At 29.5% G+C, this 27,761-nt stretch overlaps 3 protein-coding genes and 1 pseudogene across 10 annotated transcripts; 3 read left to right on the top strand and 1 right to left on the bottom strand.

Moving 5' to 3' along the window:
* Window positions 1–611: 611 nt before the first annotated feature.
* On the top strand, window positions 612–9,863 carry LOC111290345 (derlin-1.1-like; annotated as a pseudogene). Its single transcript, XR_016346622.1, has 7 exons — window positions 612–628; window positions 754–891; window positions 7,909–7,977; window positions 8,177–8,272; window positions 8,437–8,565; window positions 8,777–8,937; window positions 9,240–9,863. The product of XR_016346622.1 is annotated as a derlin-1.1-like (transcript).
* Window positions 9,864–10,898: 1,035 nt separating this feature from the next.
* On the top strand, window positions 10,899–17,853 carry LOC111291163 (U-box domain-containing protein 35-like). Of its 5 annotated transcripts, XM_089768647.1 has the most exons (11): window positions 11,605–11,705; window positions 11,836–12,047; window positions 12,132–12,365; window positions 12,744–12,865; window positions 12,946–13,067; window positions 13,471–13,670; window positions 14,296–14,657; window positions 15,196–15,297; window positions 15,788–16,216; window positions 16,510–17,262; window positions 17,427–17,853. In XM_089768647.1, exons 3-11 carry the CDS (start codon window positions 12,164–12,166, stop codon window positions 17,607–17,609), a joined length of 2,475 nt encoding a protein of 824 aa, XP_089624773.1. In that variant the 5' UTR covers window positions 11,605–11,705; window positions 11,836–12,047; window positions 12,132–12,163; the 3' UTR covers window positions 17,610–17,853. The 5 variants fall into 5 exon arrangements, with proteins under 5 accessions (XP_089624771.1, XP_089624775.1, XP_089624772.1 ...); XM_089768645.1 differs by lacking the exon at window positions 11,836–12,047 and having other exon boundaries at window positions 10,899–11,705; XM_089768649.1 differs by lacking the exon at window positions 11,836–12,047 and having other exon boundaries at window positions 10,989–11,705; window positions 12,946–13,176.
* Window positions 17,854–21,674: 3,821 nt separating this feature from the next.
* On the top strand, window positions 21,675–25,763 carry LOC111290589 (putative kinase-like protein TMKL1). 3 transcript variants are annotated; one of them, XR_016346620.1, is made up of 3 exons: window positions 21,675–22,707; window positions 23,891–25,078; window positions 25,392–25,763. XR_016346620.1 is itself a non-coding variant. In XM_022881960.2 (2 exons), the coding sequence occupies exons 1-2, from the start codon at window positions 22,218–22,220 to the stop codon at window positions 24,481–24,483; spliced, it is 1,083 nt and encodes a 360-aa protein (XP_022737695.2). In that variant the 5' UTR covers window positions 21,675–22,217; the 3' UTR covers window positions 24,484–25,360. The 3 variants fall into 3 exon arrangements, 1 of the variants encoding a protein (XP_022737695.2); XR_016346621.1 differs by having other exon boundaries at window positions 25,381–25,763; XM_022881960.2 differs by lacking the exon at window positions 25,392–25,763 and having other exon boundaries at window positions 23,891–25,360.
* Window positions 25,764–25,951: 188 nt separating this feature from the next.
* Window positions 25,952–27,761, bottom strand: LOC111290343 (F-box protein At5g07610-like). The gene has a single exon (XM_089768643.1). The coding sequence runs from the start codon at window positions 27,393–27,395 to the stop codon at window positions 26,202–26,204; it is 1,194 nt and encodes a 397-aa protein (XP_089624769.1). The 5' UTR covers window positions 27,396–27,761; the 3' UTR covers window positions 25,952–26,201.

Below are 27,761 nucleotides of genomic sequence, written 5' to 3'. Positions count from 1 at the left end.
TGGACAACACTATAATCTATAGATGCATTTTATGGAGGTTTTTTTCTTTTTTATAACAAAGGTCACGGTATGAAATAAAAAAATAAAATAAGGGTTTCAGTGAGTTCTAAAATTGTTGGATATCATTTTTTAAAAGTGATTACAAGCATGAAGTAAAATCTTGAGATCAAATTTTCTTTTTGTTGTATTTTCACATAGTGCTGTTTATTCTGAGCACTTGTCTAAAATGAAACTTTGGAGGTGGGAGTGGGAGGCACCCTCTTCAATTAGCCAAGACTTCCATTTTGGTTTACAATGAGTGTCGTTGTCAAGTCAACTTGGGAGACGAAGAAATTTTCGAACGCTTAACCGACCAAAGTGATTCTAATAACAGGTCACATCACATTTAATCGCAATGGCAATGGATGGTCCAATGAACCGACACCATTGAAAGGGCAGACTTGGAATAATATGGTTTTCCCTTGACTTATCATTGCCTCAAACTCAAAGCTGACGTCTTTACTATTTCCACTGCCACCTTTCAAGACAAGAAACTCAAGTCCATTCACGATTCTATCCGTTAAACATATGATCTTTCACTCTTGCACAACCAAAGGCTCTAAGTTCTTGCAATGTCTACACCAGCACAGTAACCTTCCTCCCTTTGTCTGGATTACATGTTTTTATCATGATACAATTTACTTTAACGATTCCTGAATATTTGATCAGTTTTGTAATTTTGCTCTAATTGTTTTAAGTTTCAAATTTGATCAGATATTATCAATCTTTACCGCCTGTGACCAAGTTCTATGGAGTGGCCTGTCTGATGACCACATCCGCTTTGCATCTTAGTCTCTTTATAATCCCTGGAACATAGCACTCTCCTACCAAGATGTATTTAAACGTTTCCCGGTTAACTTGTTAGCTTTATATATACTAATTTTCTTTCACCTGTTATGCACGTAATTATTAACCAAATTATAATTTTAATATAATAAAATAATTTTATTACTTTTATAGTAATTAAATTAAAATAACTATCATCATACTAAATTAAATTGAAAATATAAATTTAAGTTTGAAAAAAAATAAATATAACAAAAATTTTAAATTAAAATTTCAAAAAAAAATAAATATTTAATCTTTCTCTATTTTGACTTTTTTTAAGTCTTTTGTTTTTAGATTATTATCTTCATTCATTTTTTTTATATATTTTTCTTTTTTTTTTAATTTTTTCAAAAAATTATCTTCTATCACAATCAAATCTGATTTTGTACTTTCCTTTATTCTCTATTTTATGCTTTTTCTCAAGCTCTTTTTTTTAAACTTTTTTTGTAATGAATTTTTATTTTCAATTTTATAAATTTTTGAGGCAATCGATTATTGTTGAATTCATTTAAACTCTTGTTTTTCATCTATTTGCTAATTAAAATTTAAATTCTTTATTTTGATTTGAAGTATTTTTGTTATAAAGTTTTTGTTGCTTGAAATAAAGTAAATATATGATATTTTCTTTTTCATGATCACTTACCTCTGATTTTGATATGTACTTAATTATATCATATAAATTATTTTGTAGTTTAATTTTATAGTAAAAAATTGCATACTTACATGAATTTTACTAATTAAAAAATATTACATAAACATATTCTAAAAAAAAAGATTTGAAGCAATCCAGAATTATTAATATCTCGATGTAATCATCAATAATGTTTATTTATGTATTTACAAGGGATATTGACTAAAACTACTTTTAATATTGAATATTGGTTTCTTAAAAAGCCACAAATATGTATAACTTACTAAAATATGTTATAATAAAAGTTTAAATAACACATTTTACTTAAAGATATATCTTATCATAATCAAATGGTATTTTTATGTTATTCTTTAAATATTGAAATACTCTTCTCAATGAATTTGGTTTAATATTGTTATTGTTTATTAAATAACAAAATATAAGAATTCTAAAATTAATAAGATATGACCTATTGTAGATAAATATCAAAACATATTATTATATTTAGAAGGTAAACTATGTTTTAAATCTTGACTTTAAAATTGATAATGAATATATTTTTAATATTTGAACACTTTTCTATTTAAAATAGAGTAATTTCTTTATTTGACGAATACTTAATCATATATTTAGTATAAGTCATACAAAAAATTCCTCATTTAACCGATATTATTATAAAATTATAATTTATAGAATTCATACTATTATTAATATTATTAAATCAAGTATTTTAATTTAAAATATTATGTACTTGAAAAAATAACTTATACGTAATTTTTCTATGGTGTTTTCTAATAAGTTTAGACTCATTATTTCTTTCTTTCATTTTAAAAATATCTTTAAAGATAATAATTTTTTATATAATTGCTATTAGTTTTATAAAGGAGACCACATAACACAACAATTTTATTTTTAGTAAAGATATAGCATTACTCTAGTTACTATTAATTTATTATCAAGTAGACAATCATGACATACAAATTTAGATAAAGTCATTCCAAATTTTCACTTTAAAAATTTATTTTTTTCAATAAAATTATGTTGTTATAGTAATTGGTATATGAATATTGTTTTAATCATTTATATATGTGTACAATATCCACAAATATTTGTAATTCAATACCTTAGTATTAAATGGCAATAAATATAAATTTTTAAATGAATCAAATATGTTACACATATTAAAAAAATATAGCTCCATATTAATATTCAACCAAAACAAAATAATAATAATAATAAGTTAGCAATGATTTACTACTATATATTATCAACAATTTACTACTAAATTATATTACTAATTTACTATTAAAATATGAATAGTTTATTATTAAGTTATTCATACTTTACTACTAAGCTAAAATTGATTTATTATAAATTATCATTAATTTATTGTTACCATTGATTTAAAACTTAATTATAACTTATTTATCATTAAGTTATCAATAAATTATAACTAAATTAACACTGATATATTATTATAACTAATTTATTATTATGTTATTAATTATTTATTATTAAATTATTAATGATTACTATTAAGTTATGAATGATTTATTACTAAGTTATTAATAATTTATTATAAAGTTATAACTAATTTTCTATGAAGTTATAAATGATTTACTATAAAATTATCAAAAATTAACTAATTTATTACTAAATTATCATTGATATACAACTAAATTATAAATGATTTATTAGTATGTCATTAGTGATTTACTACTAAATTCAATGATTTATTACTATATTAGTATGCATTTACTAATTACCATTGATCAATTACTAACTTTTTAATAATTAGCTGTTAAGTTATTAATTATTTACTACAAGTTATCAATTGAATTACTACTAAGTTATTTATGATTTACTATTAATTTATCAATAAATTACAATATATGAGATAATTTTTTTTTATATAATAACATCATTGTTTCATTCAAATTTAGAATTTTTTTTACTAAATTTTTTTAATGAATAAGTACATGGTAGATTTATTCTAGTTCCTAATGATGAAAGTTCTAGCTTTGCTCTTTCTAGTAACCAAGATTCAATCACATGTAACTTCAAGTATAGAAAAATGTTATCACTAATTAACAAATAAGTTATCAATTACATATTACTATCTTATCACTGATTACTTCTAAATTATCATTAATTTATCACTAAGTTATAGATGATTTATTAGTAAGTTATAAACGATTTATTACTAAATTATTGATAATTTACTATTAAGTTATAGATACTTTTATTATAAAGTTTTTCTAATTTACTATAATTTATGATAAAATTATTACTAATTTACTATAAAGTTATTGACGGTTTACTAAGAAGTTGTTAATAATTAACTAATTTACAATTAAATCATTATTAATTTATACTAAATTGTTACTGATTTACAGCTAAGTTATCAATAATTTATTATAACATTGTTAGTGATTTACTACTAAATTGTCAATAATTTACTATAAAATTATCAATGATTTACTATATACTATTATGCATTTGCTACCATGTTGTCATTGATTTATTATTGAGTTTTAGTGATTAACTACTAAATTATCATTGATTTATTTCTAAGTTATTTATGATTTACTGCTAAGTTTATAATTTAATTACTATTAAACTAAAACAAATTTACTATTAAGTTATTTGTAATTTATTACTAAATTTTCATTGATTTACTATTAAATTATCAATGATTAACTATTAAGTTATCATTTATTTTTCTATTAAGTTATCATTGATTTACTACTATACTATTTTGCATTTACAATTATGTTATAATTGATTTACTATTAAGTTATTATGCATTTACTATTATATTTTATTGATTTACTACTAAGTTATCAATTATTTACTATTAAATTATTATTGATATATTATTAAGTTATCACTAATTTACTATACAGAATTATCACTAATTAACTGTTAATTTATCGATGATTACTATTAGGTTATATTGATTTACTTTTAATTTTTCAATTATTAATTAGTACTAAGTTCTAAATTATTTACTACTAAATTATCATTAATTTATTATTAAGTTCTTTATGATTTAGCACTAAATTTGTCAATTAATTACTATTCCCTCTATCTATCCCAGTTAAATTGTCACAGTTGATTTTTTTTTATTAAAAATTTTTAATTTTGACATCTATTATTTTAAATATTTTAATAAATCAAAATTTATAAAACATATATTTAGAAACCACTTTATTTAAAGTTTTAAAAATATATTGTTTTCATATTTTTATCAATAATAAATATAAAATAAGAAGTTATTAAAGTTAAAAAATTAACCAACAAAAATAAAAATGTGACAATTTTACTGGGATGAAGAAAGTATTAAACTGAATCTTATTTACTATTAAATTATTATTAATTTACACCTAAGTCATCATTACTTTACTATTAAGTTATCACTTATTTTTATTAAATTATCCTTAATTTACTATTGTATTATTATATATTTACAATTATGTATAAATAATTTACCATTAAGTTATTTATTATTTACCACTATATTATTATGTATTTATTATTATGTTATCATTGGCATACAATTATCTTATCAATTATTTACTACTAAATTATTATTTATTTATTATTAAGTTTTTCATAATTTAATATACAGTTATCATTGATTAAATATAAAGTTAATACTAATGTTGTCTAAATTATCACTAATTTACAATAAAACTATTAATAATTTGCTACTATATTACTCTTTCCGTCTTTATTTCTTTGTCTTGTATTGACTTTTATGAAGTTAAAAAAAAAGTTTTGACTTTAATGTATTTAAAATTAAAATTAATTTTTTTATAAAATTAAAGTTTTATGATTTTTAATGTTAAAAAGTAAAAAAAAAATCATAAAAAATAATTTAAAATATAAAAAAGTAAGAGTTTTAGATATTTAAAACAAAAAATAAACAAAATTTTGGGACATCCCAAAAAGAAAAGATAGACAAAAAAATAAGATAGAGGGAATATTATACATTTACTACTATGTTATAATTTATTTACCACTAAATCCTCTATAATTAATTTAATTGTATAAAACACATTAATAGGTAAAATGTGTTACAAACACTAAAATATTCATATATAGAAAAACTATTTTAAATCTTCCAGCCATATTGCTTATGTTAAATGGGGCATGAATGACTTAACTAAGATATTTTAATAAAAAAATAAATAAAAAGTAGATAATATTTTAATTTGCTAAAAAATATTAAATAAAAATAAGAAGAGATAATTCAATAGATTATCACATTTTATATATAATATAGATATATATTAAGCATCTTCTTAATTATAAAATTTCCTATTTAAAATAGGTTATAAAATCTAAAGTATGCAAATGTTTGTCATTATTATAAATTTTTAGCTAAAATTTAAATAACTACATATAGTAAAGTTGGCTAAATTTCAAATGGAGTACCTTCTACACATTAATTGAAAAAAAAATCAAAGTTCTTGCTATCATCTATAATCTATTTTTTTTTTTTCATTTTCATATATATTATGATATATTGACCTATTGAGTAATAAAAAGACTAATTTAGTAATCTTAGGATCTATATGAAATATTAATTGATTCATTTATCTTATTTATATATATATATATAATTTAATTTTATCAATTGAGTTAATTTTTTATCTTAATTATAAGACTATATAAGTAAATATATTTTATTTCGCATTTTCATAATTCAAATTTTTTATCATGCAATTAATGAGTTCAATTATAAGTCTTCCTTTCTTTATGAATTGAAGAATTAGTTAAATATGCATGATTGGCATGTAGTGTATTATTAATAAGAGTATACCAAATTAAAAAAATCACTTTTAATATTATTTGGAGAACTAACAAAGCTTTGATCATTCAACAAAATGCACACAATTAATCAATATTTTTTACTATCAAAACACAAAAATATGTTAGAGTATTCTTAATTGAAAAAAATAAATTTATATTTTTCAAGAAAAAATCATAAAATATATTAATAATATAAATTTTAAATTTCACAAATGAAGTTAGCAACGTGACATATACATTTTAGGCTTTAGAGTATATTAAAAAAATAAATTAAAAAAAATGAGTGATGTGTTAATTTCTTAACCCGCTTGTGAAGATAAAAAAAAAAAAATTCAACTAACAATATATAAAATAATTTCATTTCTTCAAGATTAATGTTTCTTAGCAATATTGACTTTGGTTTCATAAAAATATCTTAAGTACTAAATATTTGACATTAACTATAAAAAATTAAGGATATACCAAAATTAACTTAGGTGTAGTATAGAATCAATTTATAGAAGATAAAATAAAAACTAAGTTTAATAACAATTCAAAGGTACATGAGATTCTGTTCATAAAATAAACATTCATTTAAGCATTATAATGTTAAGGTGTGATTGCATAGAGTAATTAGAAATATTATAATCAATCATTTCAATCATTAAACATAAAAATTTATATTTATCATAAAAATAAAAATAATCAAACATATAAATTTACCATAATACACGTATTACTGTTTTTGAATAATTTTTTTATAATTTAATTTATAATTTTGTATGAACTTTAATTTCAATTAATTTAAAATAAATAAACAAAAAATATAAATATATTTAAAGACTCATGATATGTGCCATTAAAAAAGAACAAGAGTAAATTAGATTATATCTTTAAAATGAAAATTATATGCTTTACTTAAGATAAAGTTAAATGTTTTGGGGTATACACATTATGTTCTAATAAATTAGGCTAAAACAATTAGTAATTGAGAAATAGGAAAAAAAATTATCTATATTTTGTTCAATATCACGAATTCATAGTATATCACAACCCATAGGATGATAATGTGTTTTATATTAATTTGATTGAATTATTACCTATGAAATTTAACAAAAGAATTTTAATTTTGGACAACAGGCCCATCATATCCCACAAATAATTTTTTAATATAGTTTAATTTGATATAAATTTTATTTGTAAATTTTTAATTGATTTAAATTTAAATAACTAACAAATAAAAAGCTATATTTTTAATGACAAATAATCTTTATTAAATAAATAAAAAATGCTGGAAATTGAAATATAAATTTGTTATTTTTTAAAATTTATAAAGATATTTATATTATTTATTTTTAACACTTTTAGATTTAAATTTAAATAACTAACTAATGAAAGCTATACATTTAATGACAAATAATTATTATTAAATAAATAAATAATGCTAGAAATTTAAAAGTAAATTTATTATTTTTTAAAATTTATAAGGGTATTTATGTCGTTCATTAGAGTTCACATTTATATATATATATATATATATATATATATAATATCCAATTTACAAATAGAAGAGCATTTTGTGGTTGATCATTGATATTATTCTTCTGCTGCAGGTTTGGAGGCTCATTACCAACTTCTTCCTTGGGCCATTTTCACTCTTTTTCGCCATCCGTCTTATCATGATATGAGAAGCTGACTCTTCCGAATCTTTTAATGGTTTCGAGAATTGAAGTTTTTTAGTATTTCTTTTCCTTTCATTTTTGGTCATTTGGGGAGCAGAGGAGGGAAAGGGGAGGGAGATAAATTTGCAACACCATGATGTAAGACTCTACTTTGAAAGATGGGGTTTATGTTTGCTTAACATTTCGAGTTCAATTGCACAGAGCAAGGTATGGTGTCTTACTAGAGAAAGTGCCCTTTGACAACAGAAAAGCAGACTATCTCTGGATGTTAATCTTTGGAGCACTGTCACTTTTGGTGAGTAATAAAAGAAATAGTTAAATGAATCATCATACCATTTTTATTTTCTTTGATCTTTATTTCTATAGCCAGCAATATTCAACCCCAATTCCCAGAAACTACATTTTATAACCATAACCTACATAAAATGAAAATAATGCCATGCTTCTGATTGATTCTAGGTTATGGCCGCTATTCCATTTCTATGGACACCTTTCATGGCAGGTTCATTGGTTTTCATGATTGTCTATGTATGGAGCCGTGAGTTCCCAAATGCGCAAATCAGCATCTATGATGTAGTGACATTGAAGGTATGTTGATTTTCTCCCTATAGTTTGTCACACGAGGGGTTTTGAGTTTTTTTTCCCTGGACTTTTCCACCTATTGTCGGTTTTAGTGGGAGGCTGCTGCTTGTCAGCTTAGCCTCATCTACTTCTGGTGTTATCTCAAGTGTATATCTTTAGAAACTCTTCTTCCAAAGTCAATTAATCAGAATCTAACTGTAGGATCATGTGCATGCAGGGATTTTATCTACCTTGGGCATTGCTGGCTTTGGATTTGATAATTGGAGCCTCTTTAAACGAAGACATCATTGGGATGGTTGCAGGGCATCTTTATTACTTTTTAACAGTACTTCATCCTCTTGCTGGTGGGAAGTACGTTTTCAAGACTCCTATTTGGGCGTATCCTTTCTTTTGTTTGTTGCTCGGTTTAATTATATATGCATCAACATCATTCTTTAAGTTGCTGAACCCGAATGTCAAAGCCTTTTTCTTTGAGTAATTATATGAATCAATTATGTTAAATCTCGAGCTTTTTTCCCTCAATTTTAATATGCTACTGGAGATAAAATTGTCTTGAGCACGTTTTTCTTTCTTTTAAGACAAGTCCTAGGGGCAACAGAAGATTTGGCTAATTGTTTAAGACATAGTTGAGAATGTTACTTGAGTTATGAACAGTTGTAGTCCTTAATCAGCTTTTCCAGTCACAAACTAGTAGCTTATTGGGGGGAGGGAATCCAGGTAAACTCTCCAGTGCAGCGTGATCCATCTGCTGGAGTCGCTTTGAGAGGAAGAAGCTATCGACTAAATGGTAATCCAACGCAAACAGCACGCCATCATCAGAGCAGGAGCAGCAGAATCAAACAAACAGTTCAGCAAGGCAGACCAATTCAGGTAATGGTGTTGCCTTCCGGGGTAAAAGGTGTACTAATATCTTATGCATGGTTTTAAGACATGAATTACGATGCATTTGCAGCCTTAATATATGTCATATATTTAAAAGAATTGCAATCCTGTAATTTTAACCTCTAATAATTCTGCATCTTTTTTAAGATATGAATTACGATGCATTTGCAGCCTTTGTATGATCTCTCTAACACATATCAAGCAAATCGATTCATGAGGTGGTTGACTCTTTTTTCGTGTTCATCATGATGATCAGAAAACAATAGTATATCGTTTCCCTTGATACACTACAACCCTTGAAAAGTGGTCAGGTTTTCTTTCCAGGATAGTTGTTCATGAATCTTGTGTCTGACAACATGTTTGATTTTTCATTAGAAGATCAAATATTTCCCGATATCCTCCTCAAACACCAACATCTTTGTGTCTTGTCAATGAAGAGAAAGCCACTGAGAGTCGGAGACCATCCCTCAAGTTCATCTGTCTCACCGTATGGCCAATGTTTACACCATGAACAGGCATCAAAAGAATAGTAAAATTTAATATAGCAAGTCAACTTCAAAGTTTATTATAATAAAAGAAAATAAAAAAATAATAAGATTTTATTTCAAAAAAATGATTTTTCAAAAACGATTTTCATATGTTCAAGTATTTGTTTAGTAAAAAATTAACTGGTTAATGACTCACTGATTAATAAAAAATAATATATTTTTTTTAAAATTGTCTTAAGAATTTGAAAAGAGAATACATTTAAAAAAAAATTTATCTATTAGTAAAATTATTTATCAATACTTTTCAATATAATTTTACTTATAAATAATATTATATTAATAAATAAATATTATTATATCAATAAATATTATTACAAATAAATATTATAATATTATTTATTAATATTATATTAAATAATATTAATTTAATAAATAAATATTATAATAATATATTAATAAGCAATATATTAATAATAAATAATATTCTATTAATATAATATATTAATAAATATTATGAATAATAATATTATAATATATTATTAAATAATATAAAGAATAATAAATAGTTTTATTTTAATTACTTTTTATATTGACATAATATTTTAATATTGAATATTATTAAAATATAATTATTTTTAATTTTAATAATTTTAATAATAAATAATTTTTTAATATTTTAATAATTATATTAATATTATTTAAAAAATAAATTTTTCAAAAAATAATTATATAGCAAAAAATATTTTTTATTAATTCATTCAAATAATAAAAAGAATTTTCAATTCAAAAAATATAAATATTGTTTAAAAATTAATTTTAAAAATTATTTTCTGCAAAATAAACAGGAAGTTACTCGCTTCAATTTCATCTCTTTTCTTCACCCGTACAAAATCTTTTTTTCCAAGGAAAAGCGCGTTTGATGGGATTTGTTGCCTTTTTGTCCTTTGTTCGATAGCATCACTTTCACATGTCCTCTCCTGCATGACAAAGCTTTAACTCACCGTTCAAAGAAAGGCGAGTGAGAGATTCATGTGAGCTTGTATTTCACCATTTCACACTGAAAATGACTTTGGAAGGAAGAGGTCCAAGAAATTAAGCGCCATTTTTTTTTTTAGCCATTTGTTTCCATCTGTTTGGTACTAGGAAACTTCTTCTATCAACAACTCTTTAAAGATGAAAACTTAATGCCCAACAAACATGCCAGCTTCAGCAACGACTCAAACGTTTTGAAGTCTTACCAAATTTGATCAATTTTTGATGATTTACTAGGAAGGAAGAAACTAAATTTTTGCAATTTATTCTAGTTAGAAGCAACCAATAATTGGCTGTCTGCTTAACAAGAACAAAACACACTCTCTTTGAAAAGTATACGCAGAGGACAAACAGATACTTTTATAAACATATAATCTAAACCCAACCCAAGTAGCAGTTTGGATAGCGAATTAAAAATTACAGAAATTGTTTTATCTGGTAAATCCTGCACGGCACAGTTGCCTTTGAAATCTGAAAGCAGATTAAAAATTACATAAATTGTTGTTATCAGAAATGGTAAATGCTGCACGGGATAGTTGCCTTTGAAATCTGAATGTGCTTGTGGGGACAGTCTGCTTTGGGTCATCTTCAAAGCTAACACCATAGTCATGTAGTATAGTTTGGTATAGATATGGGAAACTAAACTTGTTTCATTGCCTTGGTTTGACTCCCAACCTTGAAGTAAAAACATGGTGGGTTTCGAACTAGAGGTAGCTTGAAGGTTTCAAGTTGCAGACGAAGTTGGTACGTTTTTAGTTTACTTTATTTTGTTTTCCAGGTTCTCTTTTGATTTGATATTTGTATTCCTTTTATGGGTTTCTAGCAGTTGTCTGAGTTTTGGGTTCAGTTTTTCATGTATGTCTGGTTTTGACAGTTCCACAATCGGGTTCTTCAAAGCTTAAGCACCTTTGGTTTCAAAGTCTACGTTTCGGGTTGGGAAATTTAATATCCTAGAATCCAGAAATTAGTTTCGTTTTCCAATGGAAAACAGAAATTTTATATGTAACTATGGTTTGTATATTTCTCAATCCATGACATGCCAAAAGAATCCTAAATTTGCAGGTTCTTTTCTGATATTCCAGTCAGGTGCCGTTACTAATGAACAATGAATAACTGATCAATCCATCCATTCATAAATATTCTAACATGGTATTTTCTGTAAAGCTGCAGAGAATTCGGTCTTATAAGGAAGTGGCAGAATAATGGAGAAGAAAGAAATAGAAGAAGCAGTAGGTGAACTGGTGTTGCCACCTTCGCCAACTTTAACTATTGGAATAGCCATCAATGGAAGTAGAAAAAGCAAGTTTATGGTCAAATGGGCATTGGATAAATTCATTCCTGAGGAAAACGTCATGTTCAAGTTGTTACATGTGCGTCCGAAGATTACTGCGGTTCCTACACCAAGTAAGTCAAGGTTCCTAGAGATGATTTCTGTTCAGGGATGATAAGTTAACTTGTATCTTCATAACCCTTCAGAACTTGGTAATTGTGCATAACCTTTAGATATGTCTCTCAAGTATTTGTTCGAGGTCATTGGAATTGCACATAATTAGTATGAATGGTGTTCAAAATGAAAATTTTGTTTATCAATTTTGAACTTTTCGTTGGCCATCTAATGTTTTCAATTTGCCAATATGTTGACAAACATATGGAGAAATGTCTTTTACAAAGTGGACTAGTATTTAAGGGTTGATTTCTCGGTAAACAATTTCAGAAAAACTATTTCAAGCTGATAAAACACTGAGAATTAATGTTAATTGACTAAAATCCTATTGCGTCTAGTGGGAAACTTCCTACCAATTTCACAAGTACGAGATGATGTAGCTGCTGCTTATAAGAAGAAAGTGGCGTGGCAGACAAACAAAATGCTTCTTCCTTACAAGAAAATGTGTGCTCAAAAAAAGGTGCCTTCTTTTTCTTACTGAATCTTATCGTGTGTGTATCCTGAAAAAGTGGATTAAATTTGCTTAATATCTGAATCTAGGTGCAACTTGATGTTCTAATCATTGTATCGGATGAGGTGGCAAATGCAATAGCAGAGGAGGTTGCCAAGAGCACTATCACTAAGCTTGTTATAGGCACTTCATCTCGTGGGATGTTTACAAGGTATTTTCACGACATAGTGGAAAAAGGAAATTGCAATGCTGACCATGACTGATCTAGTAGCCTGGCAAACGGGTCTTATATAAAATTATGGTTATTGACAACCAAACAGGTAACAAGCAACTAAACCTTGTAGGATACAAGGGAGTTTTTGACAATCCTATGAATCAGTTGCCCAGGATCTACTAGTTCAAAATAAAAAACTGGTTAGATAAATTGATTTTCATATTTTTAGAAATGATCAGTTTTTTCATTTCTTCATTATTGAGCGAGCATATCAGATTTTTCCTGTTTGTCTTAGGAAAATGAGAGTGAACATCTTGCATTTCTGTTTGCTTATGTGCTGTCTATTTGGAGTTTTGCACTGGCTTCACCAATAATCTTGTTAAAATGATGATATTTGTAGGAAGCTTAAGAAAAAGAAAATGTCCTCAAGAATCTCAGTTGGCACTCCGAGCTTTTGTACAGTCTATGCTGTTTCAAAAGGAAAGTTAACATCTATTCGACCATCTAATTCGGAGATAAATGGAAGCATTAAGGATGACAGTAGTGAAACAAGTTTTTCTTCCAAAAGCTCATCAAGTTACAGTTTTAGTTCACAAACAGGTACTTATACTTCACTTAGAGGTTGAGAGTTGAGACACAACTGCTCAATGTCAAATGATGGAACAATAAGCATGCTAATGTTTGTTGTCGAAAACAAGGACTGTTTTCCTTGTTGAGTTGTTGTAGAATATGAACAAGGGATGAAAAATTTTTTGCATCAACGCAACTTTTGTTGTCTCTAACAATTTGAAAAAGAAAAAAAAAAGTTGATGATTAAGAATGCAAACTGTTATTTCCTTGCCAATTTGATTAATTGCCATATACTCCGAAAATAAAGGATAGTCACTGTAAAGAATATAAACTGCCTGCAGTCCATGCACTTTAAGCAAGATAACCTCATATATCATTCCTGTTCTTTCTGCTCTGGTTAACCTTTTGCAAATGTTGCTTATGATCCGGTATTTTAAGATTAGAAATACATACCTGTATTAGTATAAATTTAAAAACCTGTGTAGTGAAGCATTTTGATTTTAAGTGTTGAATTTTATTAAAACTATTTCATTTATCCTCAGCCTCATCCTCTGGCAGCCTTTCTCTCCTTGTGTGATAGAAAACTTCACCAAGTGACATTCCTTTAGTCAGTAAAACCAATAACCAACCTCCATTTCTGTTTTTGTAATTGTAGAATTGGGCTCAGTGGCATCCTGTGCTTCTTTCCGTTCTCCTTCCCTGCCAATTCAGCAATGTCAGGCACTTTCAAATATAAATCGGACATTTTTACATACAAGAACAAGTTCTCGTGATATTAACCGGTCCAGATTGCTTGAATCCACCCGCTCTAGATCTCCTGATATCAACCATTCTAGATGCCTTTCTATTGACATTGTGACAGATGATATGAGCTCTTGTCCTAGCAGTTCAGAAACTAGACAAGCAGTCAGTCGCACTTCTAGTTGCATAAGCTTGCCAACAGATCAACAATTGTGGTTATCAGATAAAATTTCTACCTCAGATGTGCTGACAGACTATTCATCATCTGAATGTCAGGTGGGCTATGCCTTTATTGTTCAAAAATAGGTTGCACTGATGCATCTGAGTGGTACAATCAATGAGATCATAATTGGCATAGCTTAGATTGATACCTCAATTGTGCTTTTTCTTCATTCAGGAATTAGATCTTTTACTAACAATAGTTTTTAACATTTGCAAAATTATGCATGATCATAGCCTTAAGAATAAGGTATTTCATTCTCAAAAAAAAAGAAAAAGGAATAAGGTATTTCATTAATTTGTGTGATCAGTTGCTCAGTTAAATATGCTAGCTGAATTCCTGAATTTGTGCAGTGCTTAAATGATTTCTGCTTAGTAACTCACTTGTTCAGCAACTTGTCATGACCATCTTCAAATTTGTGAAAATGCGTTTCTATTGATAATTAAGCTGCAACTTAACTTCAAGGAGATGCTTCAGCAAGGACAAATGTGATTTTACTAGAAAAGCATAGTTCCTTTTGGTTTATTTTTGGAGGTCAATATGACACTTACACATATTATTGTAGTTAAGTTTTGGTTTCAATCATATATGCAGGTAAATGTTAACTTTGAGCTCGAAAAACTGAGAATTGAACTCAGACACGTTCGAGGGATGTATGCAATAGCTCAAAGTGAGACAATTGATGCATCTCAGAAGGTTAGTTGGATAATATCAATTTTGCCTTCTTCCTGAAACTATTTGTGGAGTAAATTAATCATTTTTTTTCTTTGTGGTTGAAGTTTCAATGAATTCAAGGTACTTCAAACAAAATCACACCTTTGCTGCCATTTAGCATCATTGGTCCTCAACAAAGTTTTCAGCCATATTTCCTGATGTTTTATTTCCAAGAATTTTTTTGAGTATTTTTCAAGTCTAGTGGCTGCTGAGCTTCTTTACTTTCTAATCTGAATGCATAAACTTTATGGTAGTGAAAATATTGTCAAGTTATAATGAATACATTAACTGATATAATGGTCTGTGTATTCTAATTGAGTGTGAATTTCACATTATGGTCCAATTCTCTTTTTAAGAACTAAGTAATAACCCTCTAGTAGTGTGTGCAGTCAAGAAAGGGTATTCGGGTTTACAGACTTATTCAATTCTCTCACTGTCAAAACTAATGGGCTTCATCACTATGTTTTGTTAGTTGAATATTCTAAGCAAACGGCAGCTAGAGGAAGCAATGAAGCTTAAGGAGATAAGTTTTAAGCAGGAGCGAGCTAAAGAATTAGCTAGAGAAGAGAAGGGGAAGCATGAAGCTGCAAGAAGAGAAGTTGAGCATGTGAAGGAATGTGCTGACAGAGAAGCCTCGCTGAGGCAAGAAGCAGAGATGAAAGCCTTTCACGATGCTAAAGAAAAAGATAAGCTCAAGAATGCTCTCACAGGTCCCTTCCAGCAATACCAAATGTTCACTTGGGAAGAGATTGTGTCTGCTACATCGTCATTCTCAGAAGATCTTAGAGTTGGGATGGGAGCATATGGAACTGTCTATAAATGCAAATTCCATCATACAGCTGCTGCAGTGAAAGTTCTCCACTCAAAAGAGAATAGTAGAACTAAGCAATTCCAGCAGGAGGTATGAAATTTCTTGGATAAAACCTAACCATAATAGTTCATAGATAATGAAAGAAAATTGAAGTGAAATTTCATATGCCTTATGTTTTGGTCTTTCAATAATCAAATGAAAATTGTGTGTCCACTCTCTGAATGTGGGCAGAGTGAAACCTGTTATGATTTAGTGTGAATGGCATACAACCTTATGCCTCCGGTGTAAGTGTAATGCTATTGTTTTAGGACAATATGTGATCCTGAGTTGATCTCACCCAAAAAAATTGCAACTAAATACTTAGTCTTTCTTTTCTGTTTCAGCTAGAAATCTTGAGCAAATTTCGTCATCCACATTTGCTTCTCCTTCTTGGTGCATGCCCTGATCATGGTTGCCTAGTTTATGAGTACATGGAGAATGGTAGCTTGGAGGAGAGACTGCTCCGGAAGAGCAATACCACACCCATCCCATGGTTTGAGAGATACAGAATTGCTTGGGAAGTAGCCTCGGCTCTTGTTTTCCTCCACAACTCAAAGCCAGAACCAATCATTGATCGTGATCTAAAGCCAGCAAACATATTGCTTGATCATAACTTTGTGAGCAAAATTGGTGATGTTGGACTCTCCACGATGCTAACTGCTGATCCTTCCTCTACATCCACCGTGTACAAGGACACAGGACCTGTTGGAACACTCTGCTATATAGATCCTGAGTATCAAAGAACTGGGTTGATATCTCCAAAATCCGATGTTTATGCTTTTGGGATGGTAATACTGCAGTTGCTAACTGCAAAGCCAGCAATAGCACTGACTCATCTGGTGGAAACAGCAATTGATGATGATAACTTAGAAGGGATTTTAGATTCAGAGGCCGGAAATTGGCCAGTTGAAGAAACAAAGGAATTAGTTATATTGGGACTGAGCTGTGCAGAGCTTCGTCGTAAAGACAGACCCGGTTTGAAAGATCAAGTACTTCCTGTACTAGAGAGAATGAAGGAAGTAGCAAATAGGGCTCGCGTTTCAATTTCCCATGTGCAGTCTGCACCTCCTAACCACTTCATTTGCCCAATATTGAAGGTATGCCAATATAATCTCTGCTATTCTAACAGGACATAACAAGGATTTATATTAGAAGATTGCTAATCTAATAGGATATCAGCTTGAGTATATGCAAATGCATTTTTCACTGTCTTTTCTATCCTGCAATTCATTTGTCTAATTGGAACTGGTGTATTTTACAGGATGTAATGGATGAACCACGTGTTGCTGCAGATGGTTACACTTACGACAGAAAAGCAATCGAGAAATGGCTTGAAAGCAATGATAAATCACCAATGACAAACTTACCTTTGTCAAATAAGAATCTGCTACCAAATTACACTCTTCTTTCTGCAATTGCAGAGTGGAAGTCCGGAAAACAATGAATTTTTACTCCCCATACGTTCTTTGGCCTAATCACTACTAGAAATGTCGTCTTTGGTAGTATTGCACAATCTACTATTTTTTTACAAATTCTTTCAGCTTTATGTGCAGTTCAGGTGTAAAAGATAGGTTTGTCAGTATGAAGAAATGCAATTGTATGAAGAAGCTAGGTACATTGCTTATTGAAATGGTTCCAAACTTCCATTATAAGTATTAATGCAAGCTTTAAGCATTATTTCAGAGCAATTTCCCATCTTTCTTTTATAATTCATTCCTTTTTAACAAAATCCCCAGCTATGTCGACAGGTATAGAATTCATCCTATATTCCCATTTCAACAACATTAGGTTCAATTCTCCCCATATATGCCTCCAAGCAAGCCAAGTCCTTGGGATTCGTTTGAGCCATTGCTAATCTCCGAGTGTAAAAGAACTAGGCCTTAAAATGTATGTATGTCTGTATGTATATATATATATATATATTTATATGTTAATCTGATATATTTTTATATGAAACAACCTCACAGCTGTTGGCTAGAGTTCTATTAACCTTTGTTTCATTAACCATGTCTGAATAATTCTTGTCCATCTAACAGAAGTATTATTTTTTTTTTGATGGACTAGAATTATTCTTCTAACTTATAAATACATGTAAATCCGCCATTGTTTTCCTACCTAATTTGTTGACAAGTAGAAGCAAGTGATCATCTGTTCTCTCTAAAGATCTGTTGTTTTCTTTCATTCTTTAGGTGTCTTTTCTTGTCAATTTTTCTATTATATTGTTTCCATATCCAGCTTTTTTTTATTTTTTATTTAGTTCTAGATAACACTGGACAGCTGCTGTTTTATGTGCAACAAAATTCTTACATCATCAATCTTGTTCTTGGGTTAGAATCTGTTTTCCTCTCATTCAATCAATTTCCTCAATCTGTTCTGTATGTGGTGATGGTGATCTCCATTTTCATCCTCAAACTTCACTTATAGCATCAATTATCAAATGTAAATTTCCCATTAAGACAGTGACCTCAACCTAAAGACACAGTTTCCTAATCCTTCCCCATGAAAATGATGCGATGTTTGGCATTAGCAGAAGTCAATGCTGATTCTTGCATGCGTCTACCACTCCATTATTTCAACAGGACGGACCACATCTAACACCAATGCCACCCTTTGCTTTAGCATTCACTAAGGGGGTTGGCTCATTGGTCCCTGCCTGATATTTATAATTGAAAGCCACCAAACCTTAGACGAAAATTTCTCTATCCTCTTTTTTCATCATTGTAGTATTATTTACTTTCTACTTTTCTCATTGGAGCTGCATGTTTTAATGGAGAGTGCTGCCCTGCGCTGCTGATAAGGCAACAATAATAAATTAGTATCATGTAAGGTCATATCATATTAATGATCATATTTTTAATATTTGAACAGTTTTTGATCAAAACCATGTGATTTTTAATAAAATATAATTTTTTTAAATATTTGAGAGTATTACAGATTAAATTTTTAATCATTAAAAATAAAAATTCATCAAAGTAAATTACAAAAATTAGACATTTCAAACCAGCTTTTGAACAATTCAATTTCCCTCCCCCCCCCCTTTTTTTTTTTGTTTTTTAGCGTGGGTTTACCACTTGTGATGTTATTCTATGAAATTGTGCCGTTGATCACAGAAAATACTAAACAAAATATGAGTCGGATTTGGAAGGTTTCCTTAATTGTTGAAGAGAATTATAATGTCCCATTAAGCACATGTGCTACTACATTTTTTTAATCATATTGTTTTCACTATTTTTAATCATATCACTCGACAAAACTCCAATCTACATAGTTAAATTAATAATGAAATTATCATCCTAATTTTCAGTAAAATCACAACTGCTGTTTTGTTTTGCACTGATATCAAATAAAATTTTAATTATTTATATATTTATATTATATTTTATATAAAAATTATTTATTATAATTTATATTAATAAAAAATATATAAAACACATAAATTTTATTTTATTAAATTTATATATAATTTTTATTAAATTTTAAATCATATTATTTTTATATTTTTTATATTATTTTCATATGGTATGATTTTCCAGGCTATCCTATCTTGACTATATGTGGGTCCCAAAACTACTCATCAATCTGCGCCTTTGATTTACATTCTGATGTCTGACTCAACTACCACCAACTAACTATATACACATCACCTCTTCAAAGTCTAGGCGTTCCATTACGTTTACACGTGTCAGTTTCAATTTATATATAGCCGCAAAAATGTTTACAACTTTTCCAAAATTCCGAGTATTTTTATTTTATTTTCAATTAAAATAACTTCATAAAATCATGCTTTAAAGGTATAACAAGCTCAATTAAGTTTTCATCTATAAGTTTTCATTGCATGGCCACACTATTTGATTACATTGACATAATAAGAAAAATATAAAATTTATAAAATAATCTTTTTGCATTATTTTTTTAATACAATTATGATATCAATAAAAATTATTTGAGACTAATTTTTTTTTCTACATCGATTTTAAAATCCACATTTTTATATTGTTATGTGTTTAAAATTTTATTTCCAAAGTGACTCTTATAAAAATCAAATCGCATTGATAAAAAAAATAATTATCTTATCAACTAAATTAATCTTAATATATATTTGTATTTGTCGTTATTTTTATTTAAAATGTAATAAATATGATATTAAAACACATGAAATTATTTTGCATGAATTATTTAAATTAAAAATTTTATAGCACAACCTTTTAATTACCTTAAATTTTTTATAATTGGCATCATCATTACATTCTAGTTAAATTGATGTTATCATTATTTTTTACAATTGTAAAAGGATCAAATTAATGTTTTAATTTTTTATTTTAAATTATTAGAAATTAAATTTTGATTATTAAAATTAAAAATTAAAATTTTAACATTTTCAATTTTATTTTCTTTTATAGTTGAATTTGTGGTGATGAATTATCCACTTGATGGTGATTTTTGGACAAGATAATTGGACAAAGGTGACTCAGAAGGCAATAAAAAAATTATGGACCACCTTTGGTCCCCAGTGCAATTGAGAGTTTTAATTTTTATAACCAATATGGAAATGGGCCACCAACGGAATAAAATCATTCTAGGTTTGAATTTTTGGTGGATAAAAAAAAACAAAAGGAAAAGGATCTTTACCCAAATAATAGTTGAAAAAAAAAGGAAAGTTGAAAGTGTATAAAATTTAGTCAATTAGACTACTATTTCTTCCGATAACAAAATAAATTTTTTTGACTATTTTTTATATCACATATCATTTAAATATGAGATTACGGATTTTAAAAAAATTATATATATAATTTTTTTAATTTAATAAATAATATGATAAAACTTTAAAGATAGATAAAAATTTTTTATAAAGAAACCTTTCCTACATTTATTATTCTTATTTTTTAAAAAAAGGAAACATAATTTTTCATAATTTTTTGTTTATGTTTTAAAAAATTAAAAATTAAAAAAATGAATTCTATTTTATTTTTAAAAAATAAAGTTACTGGTGTAGATTATGAAATTCTGACATTCAATTTTTTTTTAAGCATATCAATCAAAGTATTTGAAGAAAAGTAAGGTATGGTCCAGCATTTTAAGCCCTACGTTTCCATTTCCCTTTTACAATCCCAGTCACATCTTTTGCTTTTCAATTTTTAGAAAGAAATGCTAAAAAAAATTTATTGAAAGCCGCTTTTGTAGGTAACAAAGGGGAAAATTTTATATTTAATTCAGATATTAACATTTATAGTTTTTTTTTTTTTAATTTTTAAATTGTGATTTCAAGGGTCCTTATATCCCAAAAGAACCCAATAATCTAAGCTACCCTTTTAAATAGGGTAAAGGGCCCTTCAAAGTTTAGGCTAATGCAAGGCTATTTTGCTGCTTTTAAGTTTATCAGCAAGAAGATTGGAGGTAAATGATCCAAACAAAATTTTTTTTTTAACCTCTAATTTGAATTATTTGCCAAACTATTTGTATTGCCATTATCTTAATTATCTAATAGTGTTGTAAGTTGCAACTAAAGTGTACATTTATTATAGTTATTGCATGTTTAATATTACTAATAAAAGTATATTCATGGTGCATTATTAATACATAAGACTCCATTGAAAAACCAATACAACAAGTTTTACAGTAAAACTTTGAAGAGCAACAATGGCATATGGGGCAGTTGAGCTAATTTTACAACAACAGGCTGACAAAAATAAGATAATAAAGCTTTCACATGGCAGTTGCTCTCTCTTCTGCCACCATTTTTTGACTCTGCAGATGCATTAGCAGCCCCTCTCTTCTCTCTATTTCTATTTCTCAATCCAAATTGTCTTTTTGAGTTAAATTTTTGTCCTCAAAAATAGTTCCACAATCCCCCACAAAACACAAAGTTTCAAATCTATATATACTTTCTTGTCTTCTATATCCACCCTGTCCCTAACAAAAGAAATTTCCACCGAAAAAAACCCAACTTTCTATTTTCGATATCTAGACACTGCATTACCTGGATCTTCAATATTCTCTAGCAAGCTGCGAACGTTCTTTGTAAAAACCTTAAAAAACTTGAAATTTTGATGCAATGAAAAACACCCACATGTTAAAACTTGTTCTCGCATTATCTTTAGCAGCTTTCTTGTTCGTTCTCATACTTGTCATCTTCTTTTACCGTAAGAGGATAGCTAGAAATTACCAGCTGGGTGACATAGAAAGCAAAGAGCAGAAGCATGAAGAAGATGAGTCAGAAATGGAGGACTTGGTCACTTTTAGTAGTGGAGAAGAGCTCACCATCTGTGACATTCTCGATGCTCCTGGTGAAGTAATTGGGAAGTCCAACTATGGAACCTTGTACAAGGCCTTGTTGCAGAGGAGCAATAAGGTCAGAATGCTTCGTTTTTTGAGGCCAGTGTGTACCTTGAGAGGTGAAGAGTTTGGTGATGTGGTTCAGCAGTTGGGGTGCATTAGACATCCCAATTTGGTGCCTCTTTTGGGATTTTATGCTGGGTCCAGAGGAGAGAAGCTTCTTGTTCATCCTTTTTACAGGCATGGCAATCTGGCCCAGTTAATCAGAGGTAAGTTTTTTTATTTTCCCCGGTTCTGTTTCATTTTATTTTGTGCTTGGTTTGGAAGCAAATGCAGAAAAAAAAAGTAAAGACATTGATTGAACATCTGAGGTTAAATTCAGTTACTTAGCCTAGTTGGCTTGAGCTTCATATCTTTTGAAGCTCAAGATTCAATTTATTTCTCTGGTCTCCTTTCATTCAAACAAGTTTTTTTTTTTAATTATTTGTTTCTTTGGTCAAGTTTTATCATTTTCTATGAGAAAGGGAGGAAAAGTTCTCCTTTTGATTCCCCCAAAGCAGAAAATCTCAAAGGAAAATTTGATGTAATAGGAACCAGTCATGGGAGCCTAATAAAATGCAGGATTTAACTCACATAAAAAATAACTAACTAAATTGCTTCACTGTAATTCTAGATTTGAAGTAGAGCAAATTAATGATTTCAATTTAAGGAGTATTGAAAGCTTTCCGTTTGTTTTTTGCAACTTTTTTCTATCTCATGGAAATGTTTATGACTTTCCAGTTCAAACTCTGGGTTCTTTCACTTGTTGTTTATTTGGTACTGATTTTTCCAATTTTAGGTTTGACATTTTTGTTTTGTTTCTATGACGCTATGAAATTGAAAATGGTTGGTTGAGGGGTTAATTATATATGTTTGTACATTTTCCAAAATTAAAAAAATGATAAAAGAATGACCAAATTGTTTAACTTTTGTCCATAAGTTTTGGTCTTTCAGCTTGATTTTCCAATTTTGAGACAATGGTTTTTGTAAAGAAAAGGTCTATATTTATTATTCTTTAATTGAAGGAAGCAGGTTGCTTTACCAAGAAGTCTTAACCTGGAATCAGATTGTGGATTAACTTAATTTTGTCTGTAGAATATACATCCCCTATATACATATTGCCTAGCATAATTACTTTCTTTGCTGCAAAATTTTATCTGTCGGCATTGCACCTACCTCTGTCCTTTTCCCTTACCTTTCCATAATTCTATCTCCATGTGAATGATGATTTGAGTTTACTTTGCTATATTTCCTTCCCTCTTACCCATCTTAGCTGATAATGTTTCAACAACCAAAATCACTCTTTAGCTTCACATTGGAATAGCAAAGTAAAAGTTAAAATCTTCTTTTTCTTCATGGTAACTTTTAGTTAGGATCTGTAAGAGACTGAAATTCACTGTTTCTTTTGGGCAGATGGGAATGGGGAGTCTCATAGATGGACCATAATTTATAGGATTTCCATTGGTATGGCCAGAGGATTAGATCATCTGCACACTGGATTGCAAAAGCCAATAGTCCATGGAAATATTAAGTCTAAGAACATAATTTTGGATCGCAATTACCAGCCATATGTCTCGGATTTTGGACTATATCTACTCTTGAATCCTACTTCTGGCCAAGAAATGCTTGAAGCTTCAGCAGTTGAGGGCTATAAAGCTCCTGAGCTAATCAAAATGAGGGATGCAAGTGAAGAGACTGATATATACAGTCTTGGGGTGATCTTTCTTGAACTAATTTCAGGAAAGGAACCAATAAATGAAAAGCCAACACCTGATGAGGATTTTTATCTGCCAAACTTTATGCGAAATGCAGTTATTGATCATCGAATTAGCGATCTGTATCATCCAGACATACTTCTGAGGAATAGCAATGATCAGGGAAATCCAGTTACTGAAGAATCCATTCTTAAATTCTTTCAGCTTGCCATGGCTTGTTGTTCTCCTTCTCCTTCTCTTAGACCCAATAGCAGACAAGTACTCTTGAAGCTTGAAGAAATTGGAAAGTAGGAACTGGTGCATTTTGCAGAAATATAAGCAGTGGCAATGGTAGTGGTTCATTATTCTATTGGTGTCATGCTAAATTTCTAAATTTAGATTTCGATGATCGCCTTTGACAGTCACAGTAATAGTGGTGACAATAACAACATTGATGTGTATCGGAATAGCATAAATGGGTAATGTCTTGAAGCAAAAAGGTTGAATATTTGCTACATGACAAGGGTTTTATAATTGGTGATGTTGACATTTATGGAGAAAGTTTCTTCTCAGGGTGCTCCCATGAAGCAAAAGTGTAAGTTCCAGCCATCCAACGAGGATTGTAGAATTTGCAGTTGGTTTTGTCAGATTGCTGAATTTCTTTATCATATGACAAACCGGTGCCTGTTAAGAGAGACAAAGGCATGTAATCTTGCAAAAAATGTTATACCACTCCTAATATCCGCATAGTTAGATGTCTTTGGATTTTTGGGTAATGACCTTTAACCATCAAGTGAAGATATTTCAGTTTGTTGAAGTGGTGCCAAGAGCAACAGAAATGTTGGAATGAAGCTAGGAGTTTGTCAGCTACTATGGGTGATTTCTGGTCAGTCCCCATGTTCTTCAGGTTAGTTTCCAACCTTTCCAAGAATGATATGGTGGACACAAATATTTAATCCCATGTTGTTGGCTAGTTCATTCTTTGGCTCTTTCATAGGACAGCAACACCATTGTCATTGTGATAGTTGACTAGATTTTCCCCATTTTATTTATATAAAAAAATATGGTCTCATTGATAAACTCATATCCTAATTGTGTATTCAACTAGCTCTATAGGCTAATTTACATTCAATCGAATTTTTTATTGCGTATTTGTGTGTGTTGTAGTTTTCCTATTCTTTAGCTGGAACAGAAGTTAATGACCAATAGGTGCTGGGCAGGTGAAAATGAATCTGATTGGAAAAGCAGAATATATAGTTGAGCCGTGATGGAGATTCATTCAACTTTTACCCGAAAAGGCTACAACCACCTTTTTAGATTGTCACATTTGTTAGATATAAAATTTTGCGGATTCCTTTTCTAACCAAACAATAAGACAATCTGCAAGTTGCCTTGGCTCAAATGGTTAATGCCTATGTGCAAAACACATTGTTCTGTACAAGCAGCCTTTGGTTGTTCCAACATATTAGAAATATATATAGCATTAGATTCAGATTTGTCAGTTTTTTTGGTTGCTTGTGGTTTGAAGAAGTCAAGCTGGACTCACTTTTTTATGTTTTGCCAGTTTGCATTCACAGCTTTAACAATTTTGTCTCAGCTTGTGACCTTTCAATATCTGTCTTTTTTGGAATATCAACTTTTTTATTTTGCATCAAGCATAAATCCTTTGAGTACCTTCGCAAAATAAGTGCCGCAAACACCGGTAAAGAGCATCATCTTCATCTCCCACAAGTATCTTTGACTTTTGTTGATAAAGTGCTTCTTCTGATCTATCCATTGAATAGAAACATTTTTTTCACTCTGAATTTCACATAGCTAGTGAAAGTGATTTAAAGTTGTAGTTGGCATATTTGCTAGTAAAAACTGATTATTAATCATGCACTGATTGGTAAAACAGTTAGCCCTGAAATTCAACCATATTTACATATATAATTTAATTAAAATACAGAACAACAAAAAAAAGCAGAAATTGAAAAAAGAAAGGCAGACCTCCAGTTAGCTGGAAACAAAAAGCTTTCTGAAATCTAACTTCATACAATGGCGAAAGTTCCAGTATAGGGATAAGCATCGTCTTCTTTGAACACTATACAACCGTCAATGGCTGTGCAACCAGGAGCAAAATCATGGAGCAAAGTTGAAGTTTTATCTTTGAAACTGTAAGAGATGATCTTACCAGGTATATGTAACACCATGAATGACCCTTCCCTTTCTTTGCAAACGACAGCTAGAACTCTAAATGCATGATAATCCCAATCTGCTGGGTGAGAGTTGCTACGAGTCATCTCGGGATATGTCGATATAAGTGCATTGAGGTCGACTTGGTACTTCACAAACCACCTAGAAGAGTCTTTTTCCATCTCATAAACATCAAACTGCCTGGTACTGTGCCTGCCATTTGTAGAAATAAGATGCAGGCGGCCTCCGAATTCCCTGAAGTATCTGCACTTGAAGCTTTGGTTCCAATCATCAGGAATTTCAGGCATTGGCATCTCTTGAAACCTTTCTTGATCAACATCAAAACATAGCAAAGACTCATAGTTGCTAATCCAGTGAATGGCACCAGAACAATAGACCCCTTGACGGTACTTAAACTTTGGAATTTCCCTAGAGAAACTCCAAAGGTGAGTTTCAGATGAGTATATCTCCAACTGATACAGATCAGGGGAAGTCTTTGAACTCCGAACAAAAACAACTTTGTAGTGGGGCGATTTCGAGGGATCAAAAGCTAAAATAACACCAAAAATGGTGTTTGGGATTCTGTTACCAGGCTTGGGAAGGGTAGTGTATTGGTTGGTTGTAGGATTGTAAATGTAGTAGTTCCGGTTGGGTTCTCCATTCCTGCTGTTGCTGCAGCACAACAACAAGCCATTGCAAGATTGTGAAATCTTGATGCCTGCAGAGTCATCAATAAAAGTGAGAGATCTAATCAATGGTTCGTGAACCGGCTTTCCATCTAGCCAAAGGAAGTAGAATTCGGGCTTGTTTGAAGAAGCCGACTTCCGCAATAAGAGGGCAGAGGGAAATATTGATCTCTCATTAAGGCAGAGGCAGAAGTAGGGGCTAGAAATCAGAGAGAGCCAGTGTTTTGACACGTTTCTGAATCTCAGGAGAGATTTTAATGGGAGACGAACAAGAATGTTAATGAGAATATCGTCGTTGTTGCCTATCATTTCAGCTGATTTGGTACTTGAATTTGAAACATGTTGTATTTCCATGGAGATCATTTCTGATACAGCTTCAGAAGTAGTAGACGTAGAAATTCTCACAATATCATTTATATGCTGTCTGACTTGGTTTCTTATGGATATGTTTAGCGCGACAAAAAGTCATCGTAAGTTGTTCTGCAATTGCCAAGCAATTCTTGGAGGATTACATAGCAACTTGGTATGCATTAAAAAAAAAAAAAAGCCTTACCATTCATAGCATCATTTGACCATGAGTTTCTTACATGAAAACCGGCATAAATTTCAGCAATCGAGTTAATATGAAAATGGGGACCTAACATCAGCTAAAAGTTTATCTGACACGTTATAATACAAAGAAAAGATTTGGCTCAATAGACGCAGTTTTGTTTGGATGACAAGCCACCC

This window comes from Durio zibethinus, chromosome 11 (assembly GCF_047325235.1).
Source record: "Durio zibethinus cultivar Kanyao isolate XHJ-2024 chromosome 11, ASM4732523v1, whole genome shotgun sequence".
NCBI lineage: Eukaryota > Viridiplantae > Streptophyta > Magnoliopsida > Malvales > Malvaceae > Durio > Durio zibethinus.
The sequence above is the reverse complement of the archived record's forward strand: the minus strand, read 5'-3'. Positions and strand labels throughout refer to the sequence as shown.